This window comes from Ursus americanus, chromosome 33, assembly GCF_024610735.1.
Source record: "Ursus americanus isolate L20-20 chromosome 33, mUrsAme1.1.p, whole genome shotgun sequence".
In the NCBI taxonomy this organism is placed as follows: Eukaryota; Metazoa; Chordata; class Mammalia; order Carnivora; family Ursidae; genus Ursus; species Ursus americanus.
The window spans coordinates 23,656,661-23,676,885 of NC_142159.1; the positions used below are offsets into that span (position 1 = coordinate 23,656,661).

At 44.1% G+C, this 20,225-nt stretch overlaps 1 protein-coding gene across 3 annotated transcripts in view; it reads right to left on the reverse strand.

Annotated features, from left to right (window-relative positions):
• NMNAT1 (nicotinamide nucleotide adenylyltransferase 1) overlaps positions 1 to 20,225 on the reverse strand; it is a 30,276-nt gene that overhangs the window by 3,716 nt on the left and 6,335 nt on the right. The window contains exons 3-6 of one of the 3 annotated variants that reach the window (XR_015722752.1): positions 9,378 to 9,548; positions 8,107 to 8,290; positions 5,308 to 5,450; positions 82 to 4,967 (exon numbers count right to left, since the gene is read on the reverse strand). Coding sequence is in view for 2 of the 3 variants with exons in the window: in XM_045776830.2 (XP_045632786.1) it covers positions 4,567 to 4,967; positions 5,308 to 5,450; positions 8,107 to 8,290; positions 9,378 to 9,492 (843 nt within the window). In the remaining variant the exon portion in view is untranslated. Of the gene's footprint in view, positions 1 to 81; positions 4,968 to 5,307; positions 5,451 to 8,106; positions 8,291 to 9,377; positions 9,549 to 20,225 lie in introns of those variants that run through there. The other 2 variants (XM_045776831.2, XM_045776830.2) reach the window with 2 other exon arrangements.

Sequence of the window (20,225 nt, forward strand, 5' to 3'; positions counted from 1 at the left end):
CACCCTGGTTTCCTGGCCTGCAGGGCCCCAGGGCGCTCGTGTTTAGGAAACCATCGGGAGTGATTCTGGGGAGTCCCTTACTGATGCTCAAGCTGGAGTCTTGGTTTTCTCACCACCTGACTGTAGGCAAACTGCAGATGGCAGAGACCGTCTTGTACTTGTGCGCTCCGCTTGGCATTTCACATAATAATAGCGTTCCAAGAAATGCTTCCTGGTCACACGGAGAAGGGACAGGTGGCAGCTCAGAGTGGTGAGAAGCCAGTGCCAACTCTCCATTGGGTTGGTCACATTTCACAGCTCGAAGGACCCCGGAGGTCACTGCATTATTCTACAGAGAGACTCTGGGAGTCAGTGACTGCATCCTCAGCCTCAGTCAGCTGACTGGCGCGCCTGGTGCTGGAGACACGCCTCCAGGGCAGAAGCCTTCTGCTCTGTCTTGCAGGCAACAGTACTGCAGGGTGGCTTTGTGGCACTGGCACGGGCATCTGGGTGACGTTCTTTCTGTTTCTGCCGAAGAGTGAACTATGGCTCCTACCACCTCCTCCCTCTGTACATTCAGTGCCCCTATTCCAAGGAACTGTTAACATTGGGCAGGCTCCCCTTGCCCTTCTGTGTGGACAGAACACATCACACGTCACTGTCAGACCATCACATGTTGAAAGTGTTCTTTATTTGTACTCATCCACTTGGGGGGGATGAAAACTTCAAGATTTGGCAAAAACTTCATTCTTTGAAAAGTAATATGTTACGTAAGGCATAAAGAGGTTAAGAATCCAGCCTCTGAAGACAAACTGCTCATTCAAGCCTCGGGTGTGTCATTTATACCAGTCACCTAATTGTGCCTCATTTCTTTACACCTCACACCCGCCCAGCACATGTTAAGTGCTCAGTAAGTGTTGGCATTCTGAAGTTCAGACAGCACCATTGGTAAACGAGGTACAGATTTCAGAGACAGACACAGGTGGGTGGATGCCATGCTGAGTGTTCTAGACCACGAGGCCTGTGGGAACGAATATAGGGACGGCAGTGGAAGGGATGTCCTATGGCACCTGGAAGTAATGGTAAAGGAGCCCATCTCACAATATAGTGACTTCTGGGCTCTGACAGGAGTGAATCAGAGGTTGGGGTAAGAAAAATAGCACCCCTACCACTACCATGCATGCCGACCCTGCCAGAATGCTTCCTTCCACCCTCGGGGAGACCCTCAAGATGGCAGAAAAAGAAACAGAATCCTCTGATGCAAGAAGATGGGCCTAAATCATGCCTCTGGCTCAACCCCTCTACTCTGCTCACCAAGGAGAACCCACTCCTCTTATCTAAATGGTTTACTGCTCACACTTGTCCCTTAAACAGGTAAACAACAAAAAATCTCTCTAGATGTTGTACATTCAACTGAATTAAGCTGCCAGTAAAGGACTTTTGTTCATTCACTGCACTCAAATTATACAATGTAAGGGGTAAAGGAGTATAACACATAAAAAAACACCAGCATCAAACACACAAAACACCAGCCTTACACATCTCCTAAACTCAAAATTCACATTACAAAAGTAGATTATGAAAAAGCCATAATAGGAAATACAGTGGCATATTTTCCTCTTCCTCAATGGAAGTCACAACAATTATTAATATTTATTCCCCCGCAAAGTTCATTGTTCTACTTTCCATTATCAAAACAGGAAATTCTGCCCGAGGTCACCCAAAACTATGTTATTATGCTGTGGCATCAGCAGCATCCTTGGTACTAGGACAAAGCTAAAAGCAGCTCATTAACGTTCCATGTACAAAGGTATTGATCCATAAATAGACCAACAATAGGATCATTTCACTATTACCAACTCTCCTGGGAGGTCCTCAAATGCTTTACCCGGTGGGTCCTGAGGTCAATATACTCACAGCTGAGCAGGGTGGGCACTTCTAGGTAGGAAGGCACCACGGTATAAGAGAAGTTTCTACAAAATAAAAAAGAGAGAAGTTTCTAGCATTTCTAGCATTTCTAGCATTCTGCAGTCTGCAGACACATTCAGATGAGCTAAGCACAGTTTTCCAGAAGAAATCAAAGTTACACACTTCGGTAGCTTCATCTGCTTCTAATATTTTTTTTTAAGATTTTATTTATTTGACAGAGACAGCCAGTGAGAGAGGGAACACAAGCAGGGGGAGTGAGAGAGGAAGAAGCAGGCTCCTAGCAGAAGAGCCTGATGTGGGGCTCGATCCCAGAACAATGGGATCACGCCCTGAGCCGAAGGCAGACGCTTAACGACTGCTCCACCCAGGCGCCCCTTCATCTGCTTCTAGATGGTCCTTTTCCACTATCGCTTCAACTCTCAACTCCAAAAAGCTAAGGAGGGTGAGAAATGACCCTCATCTCTACGATCTGAGACTCTAACCTGTCACTCCGTCAGCGGAGACTGAAGCCTACTGGTGCCAGTCTCTGCACCCCTCCTGGTTTTTGTCAAGTTTGCCTGCTGGCTTCAGAAAGAGTAAGTCAGTATCTGTAGAATGTACGCTGGCCGGCTTTCACATTGCCCCTTTTCAGACTGTGCATTCAGATTTGACAGGCCAACCGCACAGTTTTAAGTATTTTTTCCTTCTGCAGTCATAAACCCTTCCTCTAGAATGGGGTAGGTATGAAACAGAGATTGCAAAAAAGTAAATTATTCTACTTTCATGAGAAATTTAACTTTAGTTCTGTTTCTATCATAGGATGATTTTCATGAATCATAAAACTACTTTATAAAAAGCTATTTCTGGTCTTATTGCTTTACCAGTTGGTAAAACCTCCACAAAGTTTTAATCAGCATCCGACTATATAACAAGCTTGTGTTTGTAACCTAAGAGCTATGACCTCAATTATTACTTGGGAGTTCTACTGCGGTTAAAGTGCGCATAAAAGGACAAGGGGAAAAGGGTAAGAAAGTAGATAGACTCTTTTTCTGCTTAAATTCACAAATGGCAGATTCCCAGCAGGCAGGAACAGAAACAGCAGGGCTCTTCAGAAACTCAAGAGTTTTAGACTGAGACCATGGAGCGTTCTTCCAGCCAGCCATTTGTCAGTGCCTGAAATTCTGAGCGGGAGGAACTGCTGAGCTCACCCAGTGTGGCATTTCCCATGTTTGTAGGATCTCTGTTCATCTCTGGTTTATTAAGCTATCAAGAAAAGCTAAGAGGGGGGTGCCTGGGTGGCTCAGTCAGTTAAGCATCTGCCTTCGGCTTGGGTCATGATCCCAGGGTCCTGGGATAAAGCCCCACATCGGGCTCCCTGCTCAGCGGGGAGCCTGCTTCTCCCTCTCCTTCTGCTGCTTGTGCTCTCTTGCTCTGTCAAATAAATACATAAAAAAAAAAAAAAAGGCTAAGAGGAAAAAAAAAGAAAGAAAGGCTAAGACCACTGATATTTAATAAAATCCTTGAATAAGGTCCCTCCTTCTCTGTGGTTCTCTCTGTTCCAGGTAGCGTGATGTCATCTCAGAAGCTGTTCCTGAAGATAGCAAGATGGCAGATGGCCACAGCCACAAGAGGCTGTGCTGAGAACATGCATAACATGTAACCTGATTTTAACTTACTACTGGTTTTCACCAAACTCTTAAGCTTTTGTTTATGAAACAGGATCACAATTCCTTTCCCCCATTACTGACACCCAGACTGCTTCTCTACCTCTGGTGTGGGCAGCAGAAACACTGGTGCACCTTTCTGAACATCTGAGGCCTTGGATCGTTCTCCCAACCTCCAAAGGTGGAGCTCCAGGCAGATGCGTCTTGGCAAAACTTAACTGGCCGACTTCTGACGTGGGCCAGAGACACTGACCCATTAGCGTCAAGCCTCTGCCAGGCACATTCACAACGTGTATTTTGCACAGCTGAAGATGACTGATCAGTGGTGCGTTTTACAAGATCACTATTTTAAGAATTATTTCCTTGGCCACCCTTGGTGAAGAATGCCTAGAAACAGGCATGTACAAAACGTTAATTCCCTTTATAACTAAAGTTAGGATTTTAAATAGTTTTTTTTTTAAGATTTTATTAATTTTTTGAGAGAGAGAGTGAGTGGGAGGGAGAGGGAGAGAGAATCTGAAGCAGACTCCGCACTGAGCACAGAGCCTGATACGGGACTCAATCCCATGATCTCGAGATCGCGACCTGAGCTGAAACCAAGAATTGGGACACTTAACCAACTGAGCCATCCAGGCGCTCCTAAAGTTAGCATTTTAAATGGACTCTTGCTTTTCCCACTTTGCTCCTCTTATGTGGTAAAGCCAATATGTCCTTTTTGACTTCTTATTTGTAGTTAGTTTAATCGAATGTCTTCTGGTTTTAGTGCTGTTAATCCCATTTTAAAGATTAAAGGATTTGTACATTGTTTTAAAAAAAAAAAGACCATATTGAAAACATTCATCTTAGCAATTTCCAATAAAATGATAAACCTGATTTTAATCTACTACTGATTTTTACCAAACTTTTAAAAAGCTTTAGTTTATGAAATAGGATCACAATTCCTCTTCCCAGTTACTAACGCCCAGACTGTTTCAAATTCCCAAGCCGGAAGCCCAAAATATCATGCTGTAGGATTTTATGAGTTAGCGTCTGCCGTGTTCCTCTGCAAAGGAGCCAGGATGACCCCAACATTCTTCTCTTCACTCTCATAGCTATACAAATCATGCTTTTCGATATATTCTTGGACGAGGTCTGGTACCAAGTAGCGAATGCTCTGGCCCCTTCTGAGGGCTCGTCGGATCTTGGTGGATGAGATGTCATTGGTGATCCATTCATTTACCAGGTGAATGTTGTTCCGGTGTTTCCACAGCGCATCAGACTCATAGATGAATTTCTGAGCATCATTTCCAGCCCGAGTAATACATACGAGCCCATAGTCTCCCACAATCTGGGTAATATCCTCACTCTTCCACAGATTGGGAACAGCAAAGGACTCCAATAAATCTGCCCCACACAGCAGCTTTACCTTTGGCACATCTGGGAAGAAGAAAACACAGCCTCAGGGTCTGATTTGCTAATAATTCCCGGCATCAAATTGAACACAACAATGTGTTTTCCTGGCTAGAGGGTTCGTAGTTTTGATCAGAATCAGATTCTCAAAAGAGATCAAAGATACCACAACGGTTAAGGACCACTGCAGGAGAAATAAGCTCAAGGTGCCCTTTCCTCTCCTTCCCTCCCTCTCTTCAAAAACTAACAAGGGGCATTTTCCAGGCACTCACAAATACTGAATATGAAATGAAATTACAAAGGGGGTCTTGCTCAGCTCTGGAATCTTATCTACTCTAGTCGGTAAGTCTTGATGAAATATACGGACCTTTTGGTTTTGGCTCTAGCAATTTCTTTTGACTGAAATCTTGCCTTTGTTCAGCCCACTTCCTTTTCTGTCCGGGCCTTCCCGGTATAGGTGAGTCCTGCTGGCGATCACAGCTCCCAGCCTCCAGTTTCTCCTGATGGTGTCTATAAAACAACAAAACAATAGAACATTTCTCTTCTCACAACATTCAACTGAAACACTCTGTCTCTGGACATTCCTCAGAGCCTCTGACCCAATGTTAAGGCTGTGTGATATTAAAAACATTTAACCACAGAAACACCTGATGCCTGACCAGTCGGAATGGATGCTGGCCAGCGGTGCTGGGGACTGGCTCTTGGGAACAGAAAACAAGGAGATCCTGGGACAACAACAGATGGTGGCTATTACTATTCGAAGCTTTATGTGTGTGTCATAATAACAAGAGCTAACATTAGTTTTTTATCATGTGCTAAGCACTACACTAAGTCCTTTGCATGGATCACTTGATTTAATTTTTTCAACATTCTGTGCCATAAATATTATTATTGTTATTATTATTCCCCTAATGGAGGGAAGTGAAGGCTTAGAGCTGCAACTCCAGCTCTTGGTAGATTCCCCGGGACATAGGAGGCATTCATTAACAATCTGATTGAGTGAATGTTTTGGTTATTATAAAGCAACTCTTTCACTGCCCACTATTATAGCAGAATTATTATCCCCATTGAGAGAGGAGAACTCTAATTTGCCCAAGGCCATTCTTTTTTTTTTTTTTTAAAGATTTTATTTATTTATTTGACAGGGACTGCCAGCAGAGAGGGAACACAAGCAGGGGAAGTGGGAGAGGAAGAAGCAGGCTCATAGTGGAGGAGCCTGATGTGGGGCTCGATCCCATAACGCCGGGATCATAACCTGAGCCGAAGGCAGATGCTTAACCGCTGTACCACCCAGGTGCCCCCAAGGCCATTCTTTTTAAGTAGGCTCCACACCTAGCACTGAGCCCAGTGTGGGGCTTGAACTCTCGACTGTAATATCAACAGCTGAGCCGAGATCAAGAGTCAGACTCAACTGCCTGAGCCACCCAGGTGCCCCTGCCCAAGGCCATTTAGCTTATAAGTAGCAGAGCCAGTATTTGAACCCCAGCAGTCTGGTTCCAGAGCCTATACTCCTGACCATTGAGGAGTGTGGCTGGACCTAGTAATGGAGAGCCACAAGGCCAAGGATAAGGTCCTAGAGGGGACAAGTGCCTGAGGCCTGCAAGGAAGGGACCAGGCAGGACTTATGTGCAGCTTGCTTCTGGATTGGCAGCAACTGTGAAGTTACCCAAATAACATGAGCTACGGTTGAGGAAGCCAAGTGTGGCTCCTCTGTGCCCCTAACTCCTTGCCCTCTTGAGCAGCCGAGATAATATGTAATGGACAGTGAGGCTGCTGTGGAGCCAGAGAGGGAAGGCTGGGTAAGGTGGGCATGCAGAGGCCTGGTGTTTGACGGGAGAACTGCTGGCCAATGAAGAGGGAACATCTTTTCCCTGCCAATCCTGAAAAGTCACCCTTCTTCTTAAGTTGCTGTGTGGCATACTGTCTGCTGGCTCGGTGTCCAATCCTGCCCTAAACACACTTCCCAGAGGTCCTTGCGGCATTTTCTCGATGTGACAGAGACTCTGCTGATGAGACGTACTCACGAGAGACTCGGAAGGAAGAAGGGAGACAGAAGCCATCTTTCTGGGCTGTAGAGCCCGAGAAGTAATCTCTTACGGCGCAAGCGTGGTGGCCAGACTCCATATTCCGCTGTCCAATTGGCAACTTTGGGAGCCCGGGGCAGCTGAACCGCAGTTTTGTGGTGGCAGAGGCAGAAACAGCTTCCTGAACCCGACTGCAGCGAAGGAGGTATGACCTTGGAACAAACCCGACTTCCCTGCCGCCAGCCCCTTGACACTCCTGCACGAGCACCTAAATGCCTTTCTGCTTAGAACACTCAGAGTGGTTTTGGGGCACTGGCTGGCTCAGTGCATTCAGCGTCTGACTCTTGATTTCAGTTCAGGTTGTGATCTCAGGGTCAGGGGATTGAACTCTACGGCTGGCTCGGCGCTCATCGTGGAGTCTGCTTGAGGACTCTCACTCTCCCTCTGCTCCTCCCCCAAGTCCTGCTCTCTCTCTAACAAACAAACAAATAAATATCTTAAAAAACAAACAAACACCACTCAGAGTGGTTTCTATTTCCTGTTGAAACCCTAACTGATATGTTTAGAACCAGAGGAATCAGAGCTCTAAGAACAGACATAAGACATGAAGGTTTTTCAGAAAGCTCTTTGATACTCAAGATAATAATAAGTAACAATCAGATGTTACTCACTCTAGTTTCTGAATCCTCACCTGGAACTGTTTCAAAGGTGCGAGCACAGAGATCTGGGACAACCCCCGTCTGTGGTCATGGAAGCAGCACGTAAAAGGAGGGCTGTCCATGACCATGCACCACGCTTCTCTCTTTTAGACTTAAGAAGATTAATGACAACGTCTCACGACTTTGCCTTTCTCATCCACGGCACAGACAGGCCAGGCAGCTTCTCTATGTATTCTCTCTTGTAGAGATACACATAGCAACAAGCATGCAAACATCTCAAAACATGATGAAAGGCATAAAGTCTAAGGAACCCCCACGGGCTGCTGCTGTGCTCCACACCCAAGAAATAACCTACATCGCAAGCCCTCCCGACCTGAGTCACAGTTTGCAAATCTGTATTTCACAGACACAGGCAGCAGTGAGACACGGCAAGAAGCCCCCAGCCCACTCCCGCGGAACTGACAGCTGATTCCCCACGACTACCTTAGCACCTTAACGGTCTCCACCCACTCCTTCTGCAGACTTTCCCACGTGTCAACTTCCACCCACTCTGAATTCTTGGTGGCGAGTTCTGCCATGATAACTCGGTGATGGGCAGAGATGAGTCCTTTCTTCTTATATGCATCACCAACGGGAGAGATTATGCCTTTGATAACTCTGTATTTTCCTGGATAAAGAGTCAGATTTGATGTGAGGTGTAACAAGTGAGATTTTATGCACAGGAAATATCATCAATATGATTGTATAACAGACCATTTTTAAGCATATCATCAAATAGTTTTATACCAGACCATTTTTTTAAAAACAGGGAGTCGGGTTCATTCACACATTCATTTATCAACGAGGTAAAACAACATAGAAGTCACCATTTTAAAGTGCACCATTCAGTGGCATCAAGCACATTCACACTGCTGTGCAGTCATCACCACTGTCCGTCTCCAGAACTTTCTCATCTTCTCCAACCGAAACTCCGTCCCCACGAAACACTAACTCCCCATCCCCCTGCACAATGTAAATTTCAATATTGCCAAATTGCCTTGTAAAAAGCCTTAATCGATGTGTATTGTCCACCCCAAACCTGATACTTGACACTACCAAGTTTAAACATTTTTGTTGATGTGATGGGCAAAACAGATCTCGTTTTTTACCTTCGTTCCCTGAGTATTAGGATTATTAGTGAGTCTGGGCACCCACTGATCTATCTAGCAGCACGTGCACAATCATCTATGTAACAAAACACATTACGCAGGGGAGGAAATGGTTTTCCTCAACCCTCCTTGGGTCCCTGGCTGGGTCTGAAAATAAAACTGACAAAGACAGAAAAACAGAAGAAAAATGTAGAAATTTATTTAATAGGTTTATGTGATATGGGTGCCTTCGTAAGGAAATGAAGACCCCAAGAAACAGTCAAACCTGAGTATTTTTATCCAGGTTTGGTGAGGAGTGGACAGTCATCAAGAAATATGATAAGGCAAAGAGTACGAGGTAAGTGTAGTAAACTCGGGGAAGTTTAGCAAGGCCCGTTAGTTTAGATTCTTCTAGGCATCCCTCTGTCCTTAGCAATAAGGATGCTCTTTTCCTCCCAGTATATGGAGGGCACCTCTCACATCAAGGTTTTATGAGCTGCTTCAGGGGAGAACAGTGTGGAGGAGGTCAGAGGGACCTTCCTGATTCTGCCATTTTTTCAAACTCCTTCAACTTAAAATACCCAACATGCCAGAGTGCCATATTTTGGGGTAGTGCCCTGTTCCTACCTGTTCCGTTCATGTAGTCCTTGGCCAGCTCAAATAGCCGGAGGTGCATGTTGGTGATAGGATTGAAGGAACCACAAGCAAGGAGAACCACTTCTGTCTTCTCTGAATTTTCCATGCTAAGAATTTGAAGTTGTTGAACTGAATGGCAAATTCTGACACTTTGCTTATGGTCTGCAAAGGAAAAAGGAAACAAGTTCAGTTCTAGGCCTTTAGATGTCCTACCTTCCAAGGGGATGGACAAAAACCCGTGGCTTCAAAGACAAAGATAGTCCCATTCTCCGCCCTTCCTTTTCAGAGTGCATTTGCAGCTCCTGCCGTACAGAGATGGGATCTTCTTCCTCCTCTTTGTGACTTGCTTTGGACAAAACAATGTGGCAGACATAACCATGTGCCGGTTCTGAGCCAGGCCTTTGAGGCTTTGCACACTTCCACCCTCTTCTGGACTCCTGCCTCTGCCATGAAAACAAGTCGGGGCCGGCCTGCTGGAGGATGACAGACCACGTGGGAGAGAGCTCGTACACCTGCTGATGGACAGCCAACCACACCAGCTATGTGGCAGGGGCCATCCTGCACCAGCCAAACCACAGATGACATGCTCAGACACACAGGCAAGCCCCAGCGAGATTAGCTGGGCCGGGCTTACATCAACAAGCCCACAAGCTGACCCTAGACTCATGAGCAAAAATGAATGTTTATAATTGTATGCTGCCAAACTTTTGTGATGCACTACTGTGGTCACAGTTAACTGATATAATGACATTATCAACTACCAAATAAATAGGACTCCCTGACAACCTGCCCTTCAAAACAGTAGTCTGGGGGCACCTGGGTGGCTCAGTTGGTTAAGCATCTGCCTTCGGCTTGGGTCATGATCCTGGGGTCCTGGGATCCAACCTTGCATCAGGCTCCTTGCTCAGCAGGGAATTTGCTTCTCCCTCTTCACCTTCCTCTGCTCCTTCTCTCTCTCTAATAAATAAATTCTTTAAAAAAATAAGAATAGGGGCACCTGGGTGGCTCAGTCATTAAGCATCTGCCTTCGGCCCAGGGCGTGATCCCAGGGTCCTGAGATCGAGCCCCGTATCAGGTTCCCTGCTCTGCTGGGATCCTGCTTCTTCCTCTCCCACTCCCCCTGCTTGTGTTCCCTCTCTCGCTGGCTGTGTCTCTCTCTGTCATATAAATAAATAAAATCTTTAAAAAATAAGAATAAATAATAAGAATAAAATTAGGAATGCATTTCATTGTTTCCTAGCATCCAACACTGCTATTGAAAGTCTAATGCCATTCTGGGGCGCCTGGGTGGCACAGCGGTTAAGCGTCTGCCTTCGGCTCAGGGCGTGATCCCGGCGATCAGGGATCGAGCCCCACATCAGGCTCTTCTGCTATGAGCCTGCTTCTTCCTCTCCCACTCCCCCTGCTTGTGTTCCCTCTCTCGCTGGCTGTCTCTATCTCTGTCGAATAAATAAATAAAATCTTTAAAAAAAAAAAAAAAAAGAAAGTCTAATGCCATTCTGACTCTTGTTCCTTTTTTACATGACCTTTTCTTTTTGGCAGATTTGTGGGATGTCCTCTTTATCACCAGTGCTCTGAAATGGCAAAATGTTGTATCTTCGGGGGGGGTCTTTTTCATTCACTGTGCTGGGGGTCAGTTGAAGGGGTTCAGAATGTGCCACTTTGGCATGTGGATTATTTTGAGTGGAAGGCATTTGAGACCCTGCAGGCTCAAGAGAAACTTCTGCCCCTCCCTTAATTACATAGAAGAATCTAAATTGGGGGTCTTTCCCAGAATAAGGGTTATTAGCAGAGATAAATTTTATCTGAGGGACCCATCTGCATGGCAGGGCAAACATCTAATTACCAAACATCTGCTCTTCTTGCCACCCTGTGAGGTGCATTCCTTTCCTCTGAAATCCCAGACCCCCACTCCCTTCTCCTTAGCTCAGAATGCCATACTATGCCTCATTTTGTCTGACTGTCTTTGGAATTGCCATGTCTATACGGATTCCCCATATGTACTCTATTAAATTTGATTTTCTCCTCTTAATCTCTCTCATCTCAATTTGATTCTCAGTCCCCGAGCTAGAAAGACCTGAGAGAACAGGAATTCCTGCTCCCTGACACATGACCTTCCCATCCCTCAAAGTCAAATCACTCAGTTCTGGGTTATTATTATTATTATTTTTTTGATAAGCATTCCTTATTAACCATCAAAATATAGTTTTTAAAACTAAAAAAGTTAAAAAATATTCTTATATATCCAAATTATGTTTCAAAATAATCATTCTGAGAGCTTATAAATATAATTCCAGTGATGCCAAATTGCTGAAAGCATTTTGGGAACTTTGGGGAATGATTTGTAGAGGTCAGACTATTTTTATAATTAACATAGAAATACCATAAATGGCAATAAACAAACAGTTGTATGACACTTTTTGACATATAAAATGCTTTCACACACATGATCATTTAATCTTCACCACACAAACACACAAAAATTTGGCCAAAGTCATTTGGCCTGTTGCAAAAAAATAAGCTATTGTTAGATATTTCATTTTTCCAGTTAATCTTCTTTCATTGGACATCTAGGTTTTTCTAATTTTTCAGTATTACAAACATCTCAGAGAAAACAATGGGTCGAGAATGAGCTGGAAATTAAGGCTATACAGCACCTCGCTGTGCACTTCTAAGACGTGCCAATGCTGGGAAGACCTGCGTCAGGACCATTTATTTGTAGCCCGACAGTGTTTACATCCAACTGCCGGGGTGACCAACTCACTTCTGCTTAGATTCTATGCTCACCGGACAAAGCTAGGGAGTGGGGAACCAGGGCTAGCATCTCAGCGTCCTGACTCCCAGGCTGCCTCATCAAGAGGAAAAATAGGAGCTACACTGAGCTGTGCAGACTGGAAAATGATCCCTCCTAAGCTGAGAGGCTGAGGAATGTGACAGTTAACCCCCGAGGCAATGAGAACCTCTGAAGCTTTCTGAGCAATGGAGTGACAACAGGGGTCTATAAAAACACTGTTTTAGAAAAATAAGAAGACATGGGTACTTAAAACCTTTATTCAGTTTTACCAGCTTAACCAAATCACTTATGTGTCTTCAGTCTCCTCATCTGTAAAATAGAGACAATGACAACCAATTTCAGATACTTTGAGGATTAATTCTGATTAACAGCAAAGTGCTTAGCATATTGCCTAGCACAGTGTAAAAATAAATGCTAGCTGTTATTTATGAGGAAAGTGACAATACTGATAATGGTGATGCTAGGGGATTAATTGGATGGGGCCAAACAAGACAGGAAGGCCAGTTACAAAGTCATGAGTGCCTCAATTTAAGTTGTCAGTGAGAATGGAAATAAGAAACATTTATTCAATAAACATTTGAGGCTTTCTCCCAACAAAGCATAGTGGTAGGGATCAGAGAGACGCTAATTGTTGCTAAGAAATAAAGGACAGAAGGGTCAGTAATGCTCCACATGGAATCTTAAAAAAATGAGTTAATTCGTAAGAATGATTTAAATGTCCTTTCAATTATCAGCTCAAAGATGACGCTAGCGTTCACCAGAGGCTTGTTCCCACTCCTCCCATCACTATCCCCTAATTCCCATACGAAGTGCCATGGGATTATGGAGTGGTGGTGGATACAACATCTCCAAGAAATTCTTGGCCCACATGGAAACCAGGGTAACCTGCCCCTGGCAGAGCAGCTCCAGCCCTGCTCACCTCCAGTTTCAGGCACCACTCCCCTCAGGAGACTGAGCTGTGAGCAGCAAGAACAATAAAGCTGAGAACAGGAGGTATGGGTCCCCAAGGGAGCGGCCTGTTGTTCAGGGAAGGACAGAACAAAGATGCACTCAGGTTTCCAGGTCCTCCCTAGGGGAAGGCTGGGGAAGGGGCTCGGGGAAGCTGATCTCTTAGCTAAAGGAAGCTTCCTCCCTTGTCACATTCAACCCATCTCAAATATCCAGCTCAGTTAATTCCCCACGAACAAGGCAACTTGAGCTCAGACCTTGAAAAGCACAGAAGAATTAAGTTACAGTGAGTGTCCACCATAGCCCAGGCTGGCTTTAGAACAGGATCTGCCCCTCTCCAAGGAAAAGTCCTTCCTCTGGATCACTGCAGAGTACCAGAGTACTTGTGCTGGGAAGGGGGACAAGCTGGGGACAAATGGGTGGAGAAGTAGTTTGGGAGCTCTAACAGGGCCGCTTTGGATCCTCCGTGCCTTGTTCCAGGTGCTCAAGGACCAGCGTCCCCATGATTCACTTCTGTCTGGCCCACACAGCGTATCACCTGCACTGCTGGCTGCCGAGGTCACGCCGGCTCAGGCTGTAAGTGTCCCTCCCCAGATCGCAATTACAAAAAGCTCGTTTCTTCCTGAGACAGTCTTGACGTTTAACTAAAATTTACTTCCAATTTTTAAATCATTTTATAAAAAATTAAAGTATACTTGACATAATAATTACTGACTCTCTTAAGTTTTAAAAACCAGTATGTAAACATTAATGAAACATTTTGTAAATATTAAGCCAGTTTTTTAAACGTTAACATTTAAAAAAAATAGCTGGCTTTTCTTGTCACATTTCAGAAATGCTCAAAATGATTCAATCTATATCGGCTGTTAAAATAGTATGATTGACTTGACAACTGATCAGAATTTACACCCCTAAAAAGATGTTATCCCTTCCAAAATAGTCACAGTAGGCCTGTAACTATATCCTAGTTCTAGTTGTAACAACGTGCCATTGCCAGTCTGGGGGTATATTCTAAAACTATTTTTTTTTAGTATTTTCTTTTTTTTTTTAAATAATACATGGTGTTTTTCAGTTGATGTGGCTGCTGTTTCTCTCAGTTGACAATTAGTTTTCAGGTTTTTGTTTTTGTTTTTTTAACTTATTTGACAGAGAGTGAGAGTGCACAAGCCAGGAGAGAGGCAGAGGGAGAGAGAGAAGTAGGCTCCCTGCTGAGCAAGAAGCCTGATGCAGGGCTCAATCCTAGGACCCTGGGATCATGACCTGAGCCAAAGGCAGACACTTAGCTGACTGAGCCATCCGGGTGCCCCGTAAATTTGGTTTCTTGAAGCCATTTTATCACTAAAGAAGTAATGTAAAATATAACTCGCTGTGTCCCATGCAGGCAAGTGACAGTGTTCTTGTTCGGAATCACCGCTCTGGTCCTCCAGTTGTATGTTCTGCTAAGGTAAGTTCTTTCACCAGCCAACCCCCTTACCTGGCAGCCCAGTCTTACCTCTGGAGATGGTTGGGATGTGCTCTGTGATTCCTGTTATGTGTTTAACTGCAGCCTGCCCCATTGTTTTTGCCCCTCTTATCAGTGGTAGTCACCTGCTTCGCCTCTTTGAAAAGCAAAAAATCTCAATACCAAAAGAATAGCTGGGAATAGGGCAGATTGAGTTTACCTTAATTAACACGATTTCTCCTAGCACAAGAAGCCACGAAATGGGAGAACAAGGGCACCAACGTTTCAATCTATGGATTCCCTAGAGACCAGTCCTGACAGTCCCGCATGAGCTAACGTCTGCATGGCTGAGGGTGACACAGACATATGTGACCAGATTATGACTTGATATATTATTTCAGATTCTATGGAGGACATTAGGCTTGCAGAAGAAGTCAGCTAATAACTGGACAAATAAAGCAAATGCCATTTGATACATTCAAAAAAAATTGCAGCTCTAAAAATGTGGAAATTCTAAAACAATCTGAAAACGGAGAATCTACTTAAGTGACAAGAAAGAAAGCGAAACTGTGACACTCACTGTAATTAGCCTAATTTAAACTTGCCAACGTCTGTCATAGGAGTTTTGTGTGCAGTAAGGCCTACTTCCTTACTCCAGAAGGCCAGCATTTCCACAAGATATATATATATATTTTTAAAGAATTTATTTATTTGACAGAGAGACAGCCAGCCAGCGAGAGAGGGAACACAAGCAGGGGGAGTGGGAGAGGAAGAAGCAGGCTCCCAGCAGAAGAGCCTGACATGGGGCTCGATCCCAGAACGCTAGAATCACGCCCTGAGCCGAAGGCAGACGCTTAATGACTGAGCCACCCAGGCGCCCCTCCACAAGATATTTTCTTACCAAAATATCTGGTTAACATGAATTTGAAAGATGGTAAACACTATTTGTCCACCTATTGTAAATATTAACAACTCTTCATATTACTTGTGGGCTGTTTTTGTACTATTAATTTGCAGTCATGGTAAAGGAACCAAGGTTATTAAATGAGTTGTCTGCAGCCAAATGAACCTCGGGCCAGAATTAGGGTTAGAATTCAATGGTTAGTGCCTTCTGGTATTGTACTTATAAGGGTGAATTTCTTCTAATAATTGATAAATTAATGTATGACCCAGTGTATTGCTTTTAGGCCCAGATCTTCCCAATACTGCACGCAACCTCTTCTTACCAACTTGGTTGGCAATATCATCTTTACTTTCTTCACAATTGGTAAGTGTGCATTTATCAAGCACTTACTAAGTGCCTATTATTTGCCAGACATCACCAAAACAAAAATGGGTAAGATAGGACTTCCTGCTCTTAGGGAGCTCAGACTGAAATTTAAGAAAAAATTCACATTTAAAATTCAGGTGAAATTTTTTGTAAGTTCCTTAGTAACTGTTTTGGTTGTCCTGAAATTTGAGTATGAAACCAAATTAAGTTAAATACAAATACGCTATGGTGGTATTATAAAATTCTTTAGTTATAATATAAAAAAATACCAGATTCATTTAATAAATGGTTACTTGACAGGAACTAATACTGTGTAGAAAACCAGGGACCTCAACGATTTGAAATAAAAAAGGGACAGAGAAGCACTGGACTCTGAAACGTGAAGTTTTAGGAATATCTTAATACATTTTTATTATATTTTCCTACGTGTGTACTTGTAAGAGCAATACGTGATTGAAATAAAAACTATGTCTAAGTTTTTTTTTAATTTTTAAAAAGATTTTATTTATTCATTATTCATTTGAGAGAGAGAGAGAGAGAGCAAGCGAGCACAAGTGGAGGGGAGAGGGAGAGGGAGAAGCAGACTCCGCACTGAGCAGGAAGTCCGAGGAGGGGCTCAATCCCAGGACCCTGAGATCATGGACCTGAGCTGAAGGGAGATGCTTAACCATCTGAGCCACCCAGGTGCTCCATCTAAGATTATTTTTTTTAAAGATTTATTTATGTATTTGAGAGAGAGAGAGAGTGTGTGCGCAGGGGAGGAGGTGGAGGGGCAGAGGGTGAGGGAGAGAAGCAGACACAGGGCTCAATCTCACGACCCTGAGATCACGACCTGAGCTGAAATCAAGAATTGGACGCTTAACCATCTAAGCCACTCAGGAGCCCCTAAAAATTTTTTTAAAGATTTTATTTTTTTAATCTCTACACCGAATGTGGGGCGCAAACTCACAACCCCAAGATCAAGAGTCGCATGCTCCACCAACTGAGCCAGCCAGGCACCCCTAAAATTTTTTTAATGAAAAAATAGTTATTGAGGGGCGCCTGGGTGGCTCAGTCAGTGAAGTGTCCAACTCTTGATCTCAGGGTTGTGAGTTCAAACCCCATGCTGGGCTCTGTGCTAGGCTCCTCCCTGGGCATGGAGCCTACTTAAAAAAAAAAGTTGGGACAGTCAGTTAAGCGTCTGCCTTTGGCTCGGGTCATGATCTCCCAGTCCTGGGACTGAGTCCTGCATTGGGCTTCCTTCTCAGCGGGGAGCTTGCTGCTCTCTCTCCCCCTCTGATCTTTCCCACCGCTTGTTCTCTCTCTCTCTCTCAAAGAAATAAATAAAATCTTAAAAAAAAAAAAAAAAAGCTGTTGAATGTCTTAGACACTGTTCTAGAGTCTCCTGCTGAATTCCAGATCCACAAGAGGCAACATATGTGACAGTGGAAAGTACTGGCTTTGGAGACAGAGGGAGGCCAGCTGAAACATTCACTCCACGACAGGAGCTACCTAACTTCTCTGAGCTTCCTGCTCCTTGTTTATAAAATGGAGATAAGGGCGCCTGGGTGGTTCAGCGGACCAAGCGTCTGACTCCTGATTTCAGCCCAGGTCATGATGTCAGCTCAGGTCAAGATCTCACGGTCGTGGGACTGAGCCCTGGGTGGGCCTCCTCGCTCAGTGGGGAGTCTGCTTAGGATTCTCTCTCTCCCTTTGCTCCTATCCCCCCCCCATACTCTCTCTCTCTAAAATAAGTAAATCTTTTAAAAAATCAAAAATAAAGTGGAGATAACAGATAACAGAATCGTGAAAAAAGCAGTCAGAGTTCTTATCACCAGCAATGCCAATAGTAAGAACACAACCCATGTCAAAGGAAAACCTTAGGCTGGCTGGGTTTTGGGCATCTGTGTCCCACGGGAGGGAAGCGAGGAAACAGCCTCTATTTAGGTTTGCATTCAAGAATGTTTTTCTGAGATAATTACACCCAGTAAATGGATGCTGCTCTGCTGTCCTTCTAGGTTTTACTGTGCTGCTTACGCATATGGAACCAGTCCCGCAGGCACTAAAGAGGATGTTTGCTGTATTTGGTGTGGGATCCTTTGGTGAAGGAACCTGTACCATGGTGTTAACAGTTCTGGCAACTGACTGTGTGTGTTTTTAAATACTGAATTTCTCAAGGGCTCATCTTAATCTGAAAGCATGTCTGTATATAATACACCATCAGTCTTCAATATTTGTTTTCTCCTCACTAAAAATAGAGATATGTAGAGACAGAATTCCTAATTAGACACATGTCACAGTTAAAACACTTCACCAGGGGAAGTTTAAAAATTCCATGAGAGATTTTTCTTTTTGTGTGTGAATTCCACTTAACTAGACTCAAAAAAAAAAAAAAAGAAAAGAAAAGAAAAGAAAAGAAAAGAAAAGAAAAAGAAAAAGCTAAGCTATCAATCAGCAGTGGAAGTGCTGGCCTACATTTGGTGCAGTGGGCAGCAAGCCTTATAGCTCTTGCTAATAAGCAGGTGCCACTGTTTAAATCCTTTGGCAAAAGTATTGTCGATACGGGTTCCAATCAAAAGACAAGTATTCCTCACAGGGCTTTTTCCTCCCAAATACAGGAAAAAACGACCCCTGAACTTTACTACTTGTCTGTGCTGCTGGCAACGAGCAGCTTGGTTTCTACAGGTAAGCAACACTTCCCAAGTAACCTACCCTAGGGTTGTCACGGTGCCAGCAGAAGCCCTGGTTCCTCCTAAAGCAAGAGCTCCAAGAAGCAAAGGAGTATAAAAGCAAAGTAAAGAGAAAGCACAGAGGGTCAGAACGGGAAGTAAAAAGCCATTCTTTTCACATGATTTCCAGTTCGTTTAATTAGATCCCTTCTTCATCCTGCAGTGCTTTTCTCGGGCCTGGGGCTGAGCTGGCTGGCCAGTGTGGCCTGCACACAACCAGACACTAAACCAATGGTCTGACTCGGGTACGTGAGCCCTCTGGTCTCCTGCCTCACACAAACGTCTTCGGCAGGTGAGCCAGTCCCAGCAGCATTGCCACCTGACCGCTGCAGGCAAGCAGCAGCTCATCTCCTACCCTGCTACTCCTGAGTGAAATGGTTAGCTGACATCAAGCTGTGACAACAGGAAGCACATCAAAACCAGTCATCTGAAAGAAAGTTGTCTTTAAGTATTGATTACCACCAACAATGGATAAAAAGGAACAGTTCAACCCAAATCACTGGATTAACATCACAACCAAATTTACCCCAAATAAAGAAACTCTATTAAATACTTTCAAGATCACTGACTTTCTGGGGCAGTCGTTAAGCGTCTGCCTTCGGCTCAGGGCGTGATCCCGGAGTCCTGGGATGGAGCCCCGCATCGGGCTCCTCTGCTGGGAGCCTGCTTCTCCCTCTTACACTCCCCCTGCTGTGTTCTCTCTCTCGCTGGCTGTCTCTCCCTCTCGGTCAAATAAATAAATAAAATCTTTAAAAAAAAAAAGATTACTGACTTTCTGAATCTCCTTGTTTCATGAAAATATTACCATCAGCTGGATGGTTGCTACAGAAACAAGTACTGAAAAGGAAGAAGGAAAATATAAATCTTAGTAATGAACAAAGGTTTAGGTATAGTTTCAAAAGGATACAGTGATTAAGATGGTATATTTGAACAATTTGTTCTTTAAAAATGTAGTGGGAAATTTTAGAGTAAAAATAACTACAATCTTCTCCATACGGGTGACAATAATCTTCTGCATCGTGACAGGCAGTGTTGTCTAGAGAAAATAACTAATTGACCCACATAATGTTCATCTTCCTGCTTTTCCTGTGTGTATTCACAGATTCTGAGGTATTTTAAGTAGGAGCTAGTTAATCACAGATGCTCTCAATGTTTTTAGGAAGTGAAGACAACTCTATTTCTTGAGGAAAAGAACTATCTATTGGCAGGAGGATCAAATTCAATATAAACATCTCCCAACACATCTATGACGGGCACAGACCTTCACAAGTGGGAATGACTGTTCTCCACCTGCTTCTTTATTCAGGGGACACCTGCTGGAGGAGAAGTTACCTAACAAACACACTACCCATCTAGCATGCTGACATTTCTAAGTGCTTTCCACATCTCAGACATAGTGCGGACACTTATGAATTAGAAACCTGATTTGGCGGTGGGGGGCTGGGTGGCTCAATCGGTTGAGTGTCTGATTTAGGCTCAGGTCATGATCCTGGGGTCCTGGGATCAAGCCCCACATTGGGCTCCCTGCTTGGCGGGGAGCCTGCTTCTCCCTCTCCCTCTGCCCCTCCCCACCACTTTTGCTCTCTCTTGCTTGCTCTATCTCAAATAAATAAAATCTTTAAAAAAAAGAAAAGAAAGGAACCTGATGGAGATGCCTGGCTGGCTCAATAGAGCATGT